Source organism: Myodes glareolus, chromosome 14 (genome assembly GCF_982192425.1).
Source record: "Myodes glareolus chromosome 14, mMyoGla1.1, whole genome shotgun sequence".
NCBI classification, from domain to species: Eukaryota; Metazoa; Chordata; class Mammalia; order Rodentia; family Cricetidae; genus Myodes; species Myodes glareolus.
Window position 1 is genome coordinate 5627636 of NC_142039.1, and position 16001 is coordinate 5643636.

At 41.2% G+C, this 16001-nt stretch overlaps 1 protein-coding gene across 1 annotated transcript in view; it reads right to left on the reverse strand.

The window, feature by feature from the left end:
- The window catches only part of Gad2 (glutamate decarboxylase 2), a 68996-nt gene that overhangs the window by 46327 nt on the left and 6668 nt on the right, over nucleotides 1–16001 (reverse strand). Inside the window, exons 5-7 of the mRNA XM_048461041.3 lie at nucleotides 15591–15681; nucleotides 15006–15118; nucleotides 10489–10604 (exon numbers count right to left, since the gene is read on the reverse strand). Coding sequence (XP_048316998.1) covers nucleotides 10489–10604; nucleotides 15006–15118; nucleotides 15591–15681 — 320 coding nt within the window. The remainder of the gene's footprint in view (nucleotides 1–10488; nucleotides 10605–15005; nucleotides 15119–15590; nucleotides 15682–16001) is intronic.

The following is a 16001-nucleotide window of genomic DNA, read 5'->3' on the forward strand; positions in this document are numbered from 1 at the left end:
AAGTGAGGTTACCCCGGCTCAGAACAACAAAACACTGTCTCTCATGTGCGGATCCTAACCTCTGAGTGTCAAGCACCACGTATCTAAGAAAGGATAAACAAGGAGCCTAACTGGAGAAAAAAAGACTTTACAGGGTCATAGCACAAGTGGAAAGGAACATGTGCGACAAAAGAGTACAGCAGGGAAAGTGGGAGCAAGGAGCAAGGAGATAAGGGAAAGACTTTCTCTCTCTCTCTCTCTCTTTCTCTCTCTCAACCAAAATGAAAGTCCCATATGGAAACCTGTTATGTTATAAGCTAATTTTAAAAATAAAAATATTTTAAAATGAAATACATTGCTAATTAGAAATAGTTTACATTATTCAGCTTGTACTGAAAATGTGCTTTGACAATTCATGGTTTTGAATGGTATGCAATTATCCAGTAGAAATTAATGAGAGGTCAGGTATAAGGACACACAAAACTCCCAGAATTAGAGAGATTGAGGTAGGAAGATTGCTAAATAATATTTCAGACCAGAAGACACATTATATTGAATTCCAGACTGGCCTGGAGAAATAAGGAAGGAGGGGGTGTGGAGGATCATTCTCAGTGAGAATGGAAATGTCATCTGGAAGAGGATCCAATTTTGATCATTCCATCCATCTTTATAGCTGCAGTTTGTGGTATGGGCGTCTTCAGTCTTGTAGCGAGTGTTGGTGTGTGCGTGCACACACGCGCACACACATGCTCATGGTCAACACTGAGTGTCTTAAATCACAATCATGAGGCACCTTATTTTTGAGGCAGGGTTGCTCACGGAACCTAGAGCTCACTGATTGGCTAGCTAGCTGCCCTGGTCAAGAAGCCCCAGACACCTCCCTGTGTCTTCTTCAGCACTGGGATTATGAATGCACATGGCCATGCCTGGCTATATTACACTGTTTCTGGGGGATTAAAACCAGGTCCTCATGTTTGCACAGCAATACTGCTGATTGCCATCTCCCAAGCCTGTGCTTTTTTCTTCACTTTCTAGTAGGAGGAAGTTTCACCCTCTTTTGGTAATGGTAGGAAAATAAGTGGAAAGACAAGCAACGCTGAGACAAACCAGTTCCTAGAGTCTGGAGTCTTGGCAAGCTGGCTTCTCTCCTTCTGCTAGAATTGAGATGGGAAGTCTGAAGAGTCCCCGCAGTTCCTCCAAGCCATGGCTAGTCACAGGCAAATATTTTATTGTTTTAGTGAACCACAGCCTTTACTAGTCTTGGAGGAAACAAAGATGATTTAGACAGCCCTCAGTACCCAGCCATCCCTTCTACTCCCCATGCTCCTCCCACCCTCTAGTTTGGTAGTTTGGCCATTCTGGTTGTCATTGAACTTGCTAAAATTATTTTTAATTGAAGTCTTTGCTTACTGTTCCATCTTCCAGGACTTCAGTACTTATGATCAAATTGTCTTTGTGGTAATTTTATGTATCCATCCTTATTCCATATGGGTCTCCGTATCAGCTCCACATCTTTTATGCCTACTCTGTAAAATAGCCACACTGCCTCACAAAATTACAGTGATAACTAGTTCATTGTCTGTTTTCCAATGGGACAAAGGAATTGTATGAGGACAGACTTTGTATATAGCTGATAAATATTAGTTGATATTATTGGCCATTTGAACAGAGAGTAAATCCAGGAAAATGTCCACTATTTATTGTTTAGGATATCTAGCCACAAATACTAGTGTTGAGGCATAAATTTGATGGCTAGCCATATCACAGAGGATTAAATGGGCAAGGTCCATTCTAAAAGCAAATCCAGAGGCTTTTTTGATACCCCAAAAGAATTGGGATGGGGTCCTTCCTAATCATGAGGTAGTCATTAGCTTCTCTACCCTGACCTTGGTGAAAAAGAAGCAACCCCTAGACTTCAAAAGAAGATAGAGAAATGACATGGTAGTTTGGGGATCTCAGCTCCCAGCCCTTCAGACTTTCTATCAAATGCCCTCCCTACTTTTTAGCTTTGAGGACTATCAGTTGTCTTTGGACTTGATACTTTGTGAATGATATATTTCTCAGATCTTTATACAATGAGGATTTCCAACAACCTGGAAGATCTGGAAGACAAATCTACGATTGAACTAGAATCTGCTTCTTTACTGTTTCTCAAGGGGTAAATTCCATTACTTGTCACTGATCAACAGAACTTCCCTTGTCCTCCTGCACATGCGTCTCACACACAGGTTGGTGTGCATTCATTGAGGTGCAATAAAGCTGCCTCTAGGCAGGGCTGGTGTGGGCACTGCAGATATCATATGAAGTACATATGGAGCACCTGGATAGACCTCAGTAGATTTTCACAAAGTATAGCTCTTCTTATTCTTGCACACTCCTACTCAGTGTAATAATATCCTAATGTCTCAGCTACCTCAAGAGGGATTTTGAAGTCTTCAAGTAAAATAAGTGACTTCATTTACCTGATTTGTTAAAATGAATATATGTCATATGGAGTGGTAAGGAAATCTGAACATGATGATAACATAGCAACAGAGAATGTAAACTGCCAGCACTGTGAATTCTTGGGTGCAGCTCTGTTACTGGAGGTGAGTATGCATACATGTTTCCAAGAAGGAATATTTCCCAGATATGAGCTCATCTCACTCCTCTCTCTCTGCCACGTCTACCTCACCTGAATGGGTTCAGTGCTTTCTCCACAGGGGACCCCAGTGGGTTGGCTAGAGCAGCAATGCTGGCTGTGCCACTAGGGCTCAGGTAGGGGTCAGCTCTACCCTTCCTGCATATCTATTAGCTTACTTCATCTTCTCAACAACTATGCAGGTAGTGGTTCCTTTTACAGAGAAAAAGGAAATGAGCTCACTGCCCTGAATTAATGTCTATGAGGAAGCCAAGAGACCTTATACCATTTTGAGTTAATTTCAAAACTCATGGGCTTTATTTTTATTTTTTAATGATTTATTTATTATGTATACAGTGTTCTTCCTGTATGTGTCCCTATAGGCCTAAAGATGGTTGTGAGCCACCATGTGGTTGCTGGGAATTAAACTCAGAACCTCTGGTAAAGTAGTCACTGCTCTTAACCTCTGAGCCATCTCTCCAACCCCAACTCATGGGCTTTATACACTATCCTTGAAGATAAACACACCTATCCAGGTACTTCTAACCTGGCCTTCCACCTGACATGGGATGCAGTGTTCCCTCCAGACTCTTCCTGTGACTATATATGTTCCTTAGGGTCGGATACTGGGTTATTGCTGCTGTCCCCCTCAAGTACGGCTCAGAACAATACAGGAGGGAAAGATAGAGGGGAGGGAGGGAGGGGGAAGGAAGGGATGAGAAGGTTAGATGAGAGGAGGGAAGGAAATGAAGTGAGGGAAGGAAGGGGAGGGGAGGGAAGGGAAAGTGAACTGAAGTGAAGTGAGGGAAGGGATGAGAAGGAAGGGAGGAAAGAGGAAGGGAGAAGTAAAGGGTCTACAGCTCAGGGACTATACCCCACTGTCCCAATTCCTTATTAGTCAAGGCTATACAGTGTCTCCAGGAGAGCTAGTATGTGGGTGAGACTGCTTGTTCATTCCTGGCTGCCCAGACCCAAAATAATTATTCACAAACTAAATTATTTGCAATACTGTTTGGACAACAGCTTAAGCATATTTCTAGATAGCTCTTATATCTTATTAATCCGTTTCTATTGCTTTATATTTTACTATGAGGCTTATGGCCTATCAGCAAGGTTCTGGCTGGTGGCTCACGTCTTTCTCCTCTGGTGGCTACTTGGCATCTCAATGACCCTGGGATTAAGAGTTCCTTGCTCTACTGACTGAGATAGCCAGGCAAATAAAATAGCACCAATGTGGACAGCTACATCCTCATAAAGCCTGAGAGATCTTGGGAAGTAATTTTAGACACAAAAGAACAGTTAAGCATGGCTTCTTGATAGCAGCATTTTCTCGGGTAGACTCTGTTTTTCTAGAGACAAACACGTTTCATTTAAGAGAGGTTTCCTGACTCAGATTTAGCTGTAAAAACCTTGCAGCCCTTTTAAGAGGCTCTGTCACAAAGCACTTAAATGGTGTTTATGAATAGCCAACAGCATGCTTCTTGGTGGTGGCAGGGATCTTGAAACTCCATAGAGTTGTGGAAATAAACATGGTTCCCACCAATACCTCTGCCATGAGGCTGGACTCTCAGAAAGATAAGAAATGGGGTGGATCCAGCTGTCAAAGCTACGGTTTTAATCCTAGCCATATCACTTAGCAAATTAAAGACTCATGTGGTCAGAAAAAGAGAGATACACCGTAAAGATAGATTCAGAAGAAAAAGAAACTCTAAATGGTTTACAGTATGTTTAAAACTATATGTAGGCTTGGGAAAGAAAAAAAAAGATAAAGTTCTTTTTTTAAAAAAAGAGAGTAGTTGGGTATGGTGGCACACACCTTTAATCCTCACTTGGGAGGCAGAGGCAGGAGGATCTCTGTGAGTTCAGAAATAGCCTGGTCTACAGAGTGAGTTCCAGGACAGACAAAGATACGTAGAGAATCTGAATACTGTATACTATTGTGTTTTTTAAGTGTTTGACTGCTGAGGAAGGAGCAACAGCTGCTAAAAGACATTTGATTATAAATGCTGCTGAATTAATCCAACAAATATATTTTGAAAATGCCTTAACTTTAAAATATAAGTCAAAGGATATGTTACTTTGATGAAGAGGTTTTGCTTTTGTTTCCACAGGAAATGAGAGCATTTGGGTTCATTCTGGGTTAAGAAAAATAAGGGTTGATCAAGAAAGACCCTCTGAAAAATCTCACATAGGAGCAGATGGCATGGATGAGCCAACATTTCAGAGGACCTCTGTTGGAGTTTCCTCTGACTTCTACATCCAGAATAGCCTCAAGACTGCTGACTGAGATGATCAAGCCTCACAGAATATTCCACTCAAGATTTGACCATAATCCTAAATTTTCTTTAGGTTCCCATAAGATTATCAATGCCTCCACTCAGCAGGAAGCAGCCTGGAAAACTATGCCCACATTCCCAAAAAGATGAATTATAGATGTTTGTCTTTTTAATTAATTAATTTATTTATAGAATGTTAGTTACAAGTTGTTATGGGTAATGGTCAGGAAAAAACTAAGCAAAGGAAATTAGATTTAGAGTTCTTATTTTGAAAAGGAAAAAGAAGGAAGCACTGTGAGACAAGAGTCTTGTACCCTTTAGAGGTTTGTGGCTGGTATTGGTTGAATAAAGCACTGATTCACCAGTAGCCAGGCTGGAAGTATAAACAGGAAAACCAGAATATAAGAATTCTGGGAAGAGGAAAGGCTCAGTCTGCAGTTGTCATCCAGGCACAGAAGAAGCAAGATGAGCTAAGGAAAGTTTTTTAAGTTCTTTTCCAGGAGTAAGCATGAGGAGAAAGTCACGTGAGAGAGGACTGAAAATGAGGTACAAATGCAGAAGCAGATCAGGGGTACTGAAGTTGAACTGACTTCAGATCCTATTTTCTTATTCTCCCTCTGTCAGTTTGTGTCTGATGTGTGTCATGAGAGTTGCCCTTTTCCGTGAAACATATTTTCTTAAATAAAATTTTTGTATTTCTTAAATAAAAATTTTGTTGTTACTTAAGGATAAATACTTTGGGAATTGACTCCCTCCAGAATGCCATATATGAAGTGTGCAAACTGTTTCTGGTGTAGTTAGGAGAATTACTTCCCTTCTTCCCATGAGAGGCATGAGCAGATGCCTGATGACCCATTCTAGAAGACATAGATACATGCAATTCTTGATCTGTGAAAAGTGGAGGGAATTTGCCAGAGAGATCCTCCTTTTTCTTACAATTCTGAAGGACATTTTTTTCCTCAATGACATTGTATTATTTCTGGAAGAGCTTCTGTCACGTGAGGAATAAAGGGAGATGTGAAAAACATCTCAAAGTATGGGATTTCGAGAGTTCAGAGCGACAGATGAGATTTGAGCAAGGATTTTAGATCCTCGCTTTATCAGCTTTTAAGAACTTATCTAGAACTCATTCCATTGCTTTTTGTTAAGCTTTTCTTTCATGGAAGGCTTGGGGGAGGTGATGATTCAGCAGAGGGTGAGTGTGGAATGAAGGACTGTTTGGCCCCTCTGGTGTCATGATCTTGTGATGTTATATATTGTAGGGAAGTCATCTTGGAACTCGTTGCTCATGGCCTCAGTACCATTTCTGTTGCAGCTCAGTAGTGACTCACTCACTTCTAATGCTGTTTGTTTAATGTAGTCCTGTCCAAGTTTTGCAAGAAAGCAGTTCATTTGAACAGAGAGAAAAATGTACCAGCTTGTCCTCCTTATCAGCTAGATGAGTGCTAGTCCTTGCTGTCTCTAGATGATGTTCCAGTCTGCACTGATCATGCAGGTAATAAAGGGTGACTCCCCCACCCCAAATATGGGAAGTGATGGACTCTGGAGTAACTAAACGCCATTTTCCTCCCAGGTCACTATACTGGAGAGTTTTATGTCAAACTGACACAGCTAAAGTCATTGTAGAGAGGGAGCCTCAACTGAAAACTGTAAGACTGGGCTATTGGCAAACCTATAGGATGTTTTCTTAATTAGTGACCGACTGGGAGGATCCAGCCCATTGTGAATGGTGCTATCCCTGGGCTGTTTGTCCTGGGTTTTACAAGAAAGCCGACTGAATAAAGCATGAGGAACAAGCCAGGAAGCAGCACCCAGCAGTGGCCTCTTTATCATTTCTTGCTTCCAGGTTCCTTCCCTGTTTGAATTCCTGTTCTGACTTCCTTCAGTGATGAACAGAGATGTGGAAGTATATACCACATAAGCCCTTTCCTTCCAAACTTGCTATTGGCCAAGGTGTTTCATTACAGCAATAGTAACCTTAAACTAGGATTATGGCTCTAACTAAACCTGTCATATGACAAAGTCAGCACCCAGAATAAAATAACATTAACTTAACCTGGTTTGGTACATTAGGAAACATTAGCACTGGAGTAAGTAGAAGAGGAAAATAGCACTTGAGACATGATTCTACAAGTACATTCGGGAGCCTCTAGCTACAGGATGGCATTTCGTGTCCCAGCCTAGCAGTTGAAAGTACAGAACTGGGTGGCAGAGGAACAGGGCTGTGCCACACTGGTTGTGTAATCCAGGGCAAAGCATCTCTCATGGCTGCAGCTTGGTTTTCCCCTCTACAAAGCAGGATTGGTGTTTTACAAAATTACATAAGTACAGCTTCCTGTGCCCCAGGCACAAGGCAAGGGTTTTCTGACATTCTCATCTGCATCCTGCAAGTATCAGGCTGGGACAACCTCTCAAAGGAAAAGAAGAAAGAAGAAAGTCACTGTAACTATTGTCCTCCCCACTCCAAAACCAGTGCGGAAACTCCTTCTCCTTCTCCTTATGGGAGAAATCCCACCACAAGAACTGACCGTGTTTAGACAGGAGAAAAGGCCATTTGTGAAAGACTTGATACTTTTCTTTCTTTAGACTTTTCGGAGCTATTTCAGGAGCACATACAAACAAAATGGTTGTAAAATCTGAAAATACGTGGGAAATATGTACTCTTGCCCTGAAGATAAGAGGAGCTATAGGAAAGGATTAATCAAACCCAAAGGAACTAGAGATAGAAATCAGGTGAGTTCTCTGCCTGCTGCTTCCAGAGCAGGACTCACTTGTAAGCACTGTGCCTAAAATAGTCTGGGTGAATGGTGCAGGTAGGTGCTACGCCGCTTTTTTCTAAATGTCCCTCTAGCCTGGCATAGGAGGGTGGTTTATTCCAGGCACAGGCAGGAATTGATAATTCAGCATCATCTTCTAATTAAGAAAAAAAGCTCATGACAGAAATTTGATCACGAAAACTACAAAACCTTAAGTTTACAGCACTTGTAAAACCCATTGAACATGGAGAAGTTGACCTAGTGTCTACATAGAGCCCCTATGTTCTAGCATCTTTGGTAAGGACGGCAAGCTATTCAAAGTAAATGAAAACACAAACTCAGCCACAAACCTTGATGCACAAGGTTTCACTGCCTGCACCATATGCTAGGGCAATGGTGGCACAAAGCTTGTGGTTAGTCAATGTCTGCTTTGACTTAAGATTCATTCTGCTAGGTGGAACCCATACTTGTTACTGCTTTGGTGACCAAGGACTGAGACTATATATCACAAGGACCTAGGGTAAAACCAAATATTACTGTTCTAAAAAATGTAGTGACTCCTAATAACAGGCTGCTCTACTCATAGATCAGGGCCTTGCTCGACCATCATCAGAGAAGCTTCTCCTTGGCAGATGGGAACAAATACAGAGATCTACAGCCAGACATTATGAAGACAGTGAGAGACCTCAGAATACTCAGCTCTAAATGGAATGTCTCCATCAAATCCCTCCCTTCAAGGCATAGGGAAGGCTGTGGCAGATGAGGTGGAAGGAGTGTAAGAGCTGGAGGAGATGGAGGACACCACCACCACCACCAAACCAAGGCCCTCTAAACCATCATGAGCAAAGCTCATATGAACTCAGACTGAGGCAGCAAGCACAGGGCCTGCCTCGGTCTGTGCCAGGCCCTCTATATATTTTATTACCACCCCACAAGACTGTGGAAATCAAATAACGCTATTCTCATTATTTATTGAAGTATCTTTAGACTGTCGAAGAGTAATCAGATATATCATATTTTAAAAGAATAATTCATGTGTCAAAATGGAAAGTCTATAGCCAGAGTCAGTTGCTATTCTAGCTAAGGATCATAGTCAAATTACCATTGTTCATTATGTGCACTGAGAAATAAACAGCTGAGTTGCCTTTCTTCCTCTTAGGAATAAAGGAGTGGACTTCAAGTTTATAATATGAAGAACAAAAGTAGTCTCAGAGCATATAGTTCAAGCTTTTCAGAACAGGCTGTCAATTTTTGTCAAGTGTGAGGCTCCAGAGCTTATGCTGAAGGTAGAGATACCTGACAGATAGCACAAGGCGGCTTGCTACCGGGCTAACCTTAGATAGCCAAAGAAAAGAATGTCTCACATAAAACAATTCTGAGCATTTTGAAGCTGAGTATACAGAAATGTTTAACTATTTAGAGATCTGTATCTGCTTCTTGGAAATCGGGAGAAGGAACATATACTTGTTTTATCCATAGAGAAGCTAAATGCAAATAAAAGTTATCTCCTGATGTAGGTCAAAGCATGAGGCCCGTGTCAGCAGGGGGTGGCCCTGTTGCAGTGTAGCTCCCTTGCTGCTTTGCCCTGCTAGGTGAGAGAGAAAGGGAGAACTGGTTCTCTGGTACATTAGAGCTGGTCGCTATGTGCACAGAATGGAACATTATTTTCTTGCCTACATGGTAGTAGGAAGGATAGCGTGTATTCTTTGAAGGGCACAGGGGGAGCAGGAAGTTCTATGCCATGATTTCCAACAAGGAGGGCCAGAGCTCTTCTCCTTCATCTAGCAAACCCCCAGAGGTAGGCCGGAGTCAGTGCATGACAGAGATCAGATCAAAGATCAGACAGAAAAGGCCCCTACACCATTTCCTTGTGGTACTTAGGATGCTTACTCTTCAACTGGAGGTTTGACTGGATTCAGAATGACCTAGGAGGTACACAGTATTTCTAGGTATGCCCACGAGATGAGAGTGTTTCCAAAGATGATCAACTGAGCGGGGGTACAGCCCATCCTGAAGTGGGGTGCACTAACCCATGGGCCGGAGGCCGAGACAGAGTGAAAGCGGGGAGAAGGGAGTGTGCTCAGTCTCTGTTTCCTGGCCCCATTATGGTGTTCTGTTCTGCTCCACCATACTGTCTCATCACATCGGATTGTCTGAAACCATGAGGGAGAGTAAACCCTCCCCCAAGCTGTCTAAGAAACATAACCAATACAGTACTAAATCAAGCCAGCCAGCTTGGAGTTAAATGGCTAAAGACACAGGGTTGAATTTATTTAATCACTAAAACTGCAGTTTTAATCGGAAAGAGTTCAACAACGGGGCTTCCTAGAACTTGGATGATAGGAAGTCCGGCTTCAGGGGTTTGGAAGGGTTGAAAGCCACACTGCCTTTTCTCTTGTTTTTGGCCCTCAGCACACTGTATAGACAGACATGGAGGACGGGAGCTGGAATTCAATATATTCTGCTTTGGGGTTGGAGAGATGGCTCAGCAGTTAGAGAGCTAGGTACTGCTCTTGAAGTATGGTCCCCATCCATACCAGTGGCTCCCAGCTGCCTGTAACCACACGGAGGCCTCTGGCCTACATGAGGACCTGCGTATCTATGCACATACCCACACGCAGATATACACATAACTAAAAATAAATCTTTAAAATAAAAGGTATAAATTCTGCTTTATCTAAGTTTCCATGCATTTCTGAGACAAAGAAGATTTTGGGCAGCTCAGCTCAATTCGATTGTCCCCTTCGAAGTGTCTCCAGGAAATGGAACACGTGAAGAAAAAACACTTGTGGGTGTTATTCATTCAACTGCGGATCATCAATGCAACAGTAACCCTGGGAAGGGTGCAAACACATACATGCTCTGACGTGAAGGCAATGAGCCTGGGCACAGCAGCCATTCCTTTCTCCTTGACTTCCGGAAACATCTTGTAGCGGGCGACAAGCATGGCGTACATGTTGGAGATGGCGCCACCTGGAGGGCACAGAAACAGTTACTTTTTCTAATCTCCATCGACACTTCTCACGCCAGCAGCATTCTTTATTTCACAGGCCTACAACAGTTTCTTTCTCTGTGTGGGTCACAGCCCAGGATGGGGTCATAGGACTGAATGAGGTGGGGAGGCGGGGTTGAAAAATCTGCCGACAGTAAAACATCTCACAATATACAACGACCACAAACTATTTCAAAATCAAACATATAACGAGTCTGAGATGTTTCGGGCAGTGCTTGGCCACGTTACCTCACGCAAGGTAACTGTAACTTTGGTTCTAAACACATATAATATTCACTTGGTCTTTTGCATCATGCCACATAATATCAATGAACACTGACTGAAATGGCTTGATTCAGATATGAGATTATTGTATGTTATAAATAGCAGTGTGTGTGTGTATATATATATATATATATATATATATATATATATATATATATATATATATATATGACCTATAATTTCCAGGGAAAATCCTTGTAGTTTTCCTTTGAACTGCATCCTCAGATTCAAAGTACAGCTAAGATGGTTCAGAAAAGCACATTCTGAAATTTATGTATGTACTATTATGCCCATCTTGAAGAGACTTTTGAAAAGAGATGTTTTTCTTTCTTTTCTCTCTAGTTTATAAGTGTAACCAGTTGGCAGTAGGCCTATAAAATCCTGGTACTATGATAGCGGCAAATAGTTATTTCTTTTCTTTCTATAGCAATGCCTTATGCTTGGATTAAGATAAACAAACCACTGTTAAAGCTGCAGGCTGCTAATGGTTCCTAAAGAATGTGTGACAAATGTCCACGCTTATCTCATTATTCTCTGTTCATTCCTTAAACAGGTCTTTTCTTTCAAAGATGTCTCTGAGATACAATTACACTCATTAATGCAATGCTGTTTGATGATGTCGGCTCCATATGTAATTGCATTTCCTGTATTTCCCCAAGACTGTCAAGGATTTTATATGATAAAGTTTTACCCTACTCTGTAAGTAACATCTCACATGACCAGCAATGAAACTTTCTGCAGGACTATTGAGAAGCTTAGGAATTTTGATATCCAGGAAATATAAATGCACATATGTTGGCAAAGAAAACATGAGACCAGAAGACAGAGTAAAAGTGTATCCCTCTGTTCACTCCAAGGAAGAAACTCTTGGAACTATTTCCTGTATGGTTTGATCAGTCTTTTCTTGTAGTGGCTGAGGAGCAAGCAGGCTCTGCCACGTTGAAGGGCCCATACAGGGCTATGACCTTTGCATTATGAGCCCTGAACTATAATACAGGCAGGCCACTTGGTACAAAGTCACCACCAACCAGATCATGGTGTCTCTATAGTCAGAATGCAGGCAGTTACTACTACCTTGTTGAACCCTAGAGGTTCAAGACAACAGAAAACAGGTCAAGTATGTTCAGGTCTGATGCCCAGTTGAAAGACAGACACTGTGGTGGTGGACTCAAAACCAAGTTTTAGAGGATGTTTCAAGCTAGCTTATGATTTCTCAGGTCTTAGCACTAACAGACATTTTGAGCTACAGAATTCCTTTAAGGTGAGTTGTCTTAGGCTGTGTATTGGTTAGCCCCATCCGTGGCTTTCAGTTGCAAGCAGTATTTTCTTTCAAACCATGACAACTCAAAAGATCCTCAGACATTCCCAATGCTTCTTTAGGGAGGGAAGCATTGGTTTTTTCATTGAGAGCTACAGCTCTTGTTACATTCCCAGTCTGAGGGTGGGGGAGGGGAGAAAAGAAAGGAGGATGTATACAAAGAAAGCATTTTTCAAGTGTGAACTAGAAGCTTCCAGCTCTGACATCCTGCAACCTTGAGGATGATGGAGAGACTTGTGTAACAACACATGAGGATGAGGGTGGATGTTGGAATGACTATGCCAGGAAAAGACCTGTGGCTCAGCCAGGTCTTCTCCCTTAGTCCTTATCCTTTATGACCTGCCAAAGACTAGAGCGCTCTTTGATCCTCAGGTGTAGATAATATTACATATACAGAGTTCTGCTGTGGGATAAAGGTCTTTCACCTTGTAAAAATTTGTTACTATTATTGGTTTAATAAACTGCTAATTGGCCAGTAGCTGGGCAGGAAGTATAAGCAGGGTGACCAGAACAAGAGAATTTTAGGAAGATGAAAGGCTCAGTCTACAGCCGTCACCCAGACATAAAGGAAGCAAGAAGAGAATGCCTCATTGATAAAATAGGTACCAAGACACATGGCTAACACAGATAAGAATTATGGGTTAATGTAAGATATAAGAGTTAATAAGAAGTCTGATCGAATAGGCCAACCAGTTTATAATTAATATAAGCCTCTGCATGTTTTTATGGGATTGAACGGCTGCAGGATCAGGAGGGACAGAAACCTCTCTCAACAGAATTCTAGAAGTCATAGTCGAATTTCCAGGAAGTACCAAGTCTCTGGGTGCTAGTGGTGGAGATGAACAGAACTGAGCAACAATCAAAACAAGTTGAGCATTTTGTCCAAGCCAAAGACCCAACTCTTAAGATTTAGTCCTAGGAACAGAGGCACAACCTAGGTGCCTGTAATTCTGCTTTCTCTGTTCCCACCCCTTGGATCATTTGACTCTTTAGCCCAGGAGCAAGGCTAGATGCTCTCTAATGAAACATCTGCCAGCAAATAAGGATGCTATGAGCCATCACTCTTCCTTTAGGAAGTTGAGGAGAAACAGGTCCCCAATGCTTTCTCTTGCTGTCCCCTCTGACTTGGAGTATTTATATTACAACATAACATTACATCTCTGGCTTTCTCACTAAGCTGAAACATGAGTCTTCAGGCTCAAAGGAAGAATCTCCACAGTTTCCACCTAATAATTTGCCACCACCCACCAGGCCATATAGAACCTAGCAGAACCATCAAAAAGGATTTTTCCTTGGGATGTCTGTTTTCTGGAGCATGCAGGTTCCAAGACAAGGTAGATAATTAGGTATGTCTCCTATTTAGACTAGTCAAAATTTCATAGTCAACATCCTACTTCTATGAACCATTAAAATAGAAACCATGTTGTTCTTGGCATATCTCGGGGACAGCTCAGCTCCACAGTCAACCTCATAAGAGAATGAGTAAAGTAGAAATGATGCTGACATCATAACCCTGCCAACCCTACCTAGTCTTCCATGAAAATGTGTCTTAAGCATCAACTCCAGACAATAAAAACCAAGTTACAAGCTTAGCCTCAAAGGAGAGTAAGCATTAAATTGCCTAGAAAATGAAAGAATCCATCACAACTATTGTTCAATGACTTGGTTTTTTTTAAAAGACTAATTTTCTGTTCCATTTAACTAGCACCTTTCCCTTTAGCATTTGAGAAAACATGATATGTACTTAAAATCATGAACTAATGGTTGAGAGGTGGTGTTAGACAGACATATGCAGTTTTGAGACCGCTGTTGTTGGGTCTTTGTTTCATCTTCACACGTTTTCTCTCTTTTCTCACTTCTCACCTATCTCTGCAGGTTTGCTTTAGAGGGATCAGAATCTGGCCATGCTTTTGTTGGCATGTGCAGATGGCCTCTCCTGTCCATCCCACCATCAGAGCGTACCGAAGACTGGCTTCCTCTTACTGATTAGGTTCTGCTCTGACACCAGACTTCTTTTGCATGGGTCAGTGACTTTTTTCATCACCCTCCTAACTTCTCTTTCATCAATGAATCAAGTCAAGGTCACAGTCGTGAGCTAAGGGCACAGCATTTGTTTCAGGTTGGTTCTATGGGCTGGGAGAGGTATAAATGTGGAACCTAGCACGTGGTGGCTGGTATAAAAGGCAAAATGGAAAACACTGGGTGCCATAAAAAAGAGAAGGAAGGAAAAATATCTCAAGGAAATCCCTACTCTCTTTCAGCTCTAAGGAATCATCTTCCATGCACTGTTTGTCCTCCTTGAAATTAGAAATTAGCCTAAACCTACTTTCTTGCTCGTTATTCCAGAGACTGGGGAAGGGAATGAGCTCAACCGAGGAAACATGCTTCAGCACACCATCACACACTGAGCCTCAGCACACACCATCACACACTGAGTGTTGTATTAAATGCCTCTTTTACATTTCACTAATTCTGGGAAATGCAGCAAGTGTGAATTTTCTAATTAGCAATTGTTATTCCTTTGTCCAGCACTATACATACATCTTATATATAGGTAGAAGTATTGGGTGACTATCTTGTCTGATTATACCATTAAGCACAAGCAACTGGCATTAGTAAGCTTGAAAGTGTGTTCAATGGATTCAGCCACACTCATTATTTTGACAAGCACACAGCCTAGGTATTCTAATCCTAACCACAAAATAGATGTTTGTTTTTCTTAAGTTTATAACATGGCATGTCAAAAGAATAAAACAGAGAAAATTTGAAATATATATACCAGGAGAAAATATTCCATCTCCAGAGCCCCCTGGCCAGCCAATGATCTCTCTCATTTTCTTTAGTGTGACATACTCTAACAGCACAAATACAGGAGCAATCTCATAGGTGAACCTGAAATGGATAAATGACAATAGTTTATGTATGTAGCTCAAATAAGTTATTTACTATTATAATATCACAGAATATTTTCTGATTTTTAAAACTTACATTCATAGATGGAAGGATTCTAACATTAAATATAAAATTATTTATAAAAGACTTTCCAAAACATTGCTCATTTTTCTGTAGCCTTCAAGCCAAGATCTTCAGTTATTGACATAAAAGATACAGGGGTAGCTTATTGTACTGAATACAGAACACAACACAGTGTGACTCTGGAAAATGCCACAGTGGGCGCTCTTCTCTTTCATATAACTTATCATTTTAAATCAGAATATTAAAAAGTCTCCTTTGTATTTTAATATTTTGCATAGTTTGATAAAATCAAAGACATATAAAGGTGTTTTTAAAATTAAGCTAGAATGAGAATACATGATGCAAAGAGGTTTACACAAAATAGATTTTTGTGTAATCAGCTACTTACATGTTAGTGTTTGCTGTTGATGTCAGCCAGTCTGCTGCCAACCCAACCATATCCAATCCAGTAGACAGCTGATTAAAATATCGGGGATGCCCTGAATAAAATGGAATTAGGATTGCAACCAGTGAAAATAAATGTCTCCCAAACACATGGTTTTTTTTTTAATAACTAAAGGATCTTGAAAGATACTTCAGTTACAAGAGATGCATATTCAGATATAATATGCAAGTGTGCCTGTGAGCACAAAGACACATGATCATGTGCACACGTGCACTCACACTCAAGCAACCCTTGCTCTAACCAGAGACTACTTAGAGTTTAGTAGTTCCCAAGACACTCTCTAAAGATCTTCTCTCAAATGGGCCCTTTAAAAATCATATGTACTTTGCAACGTGGGATTAGATTACTTCCTAC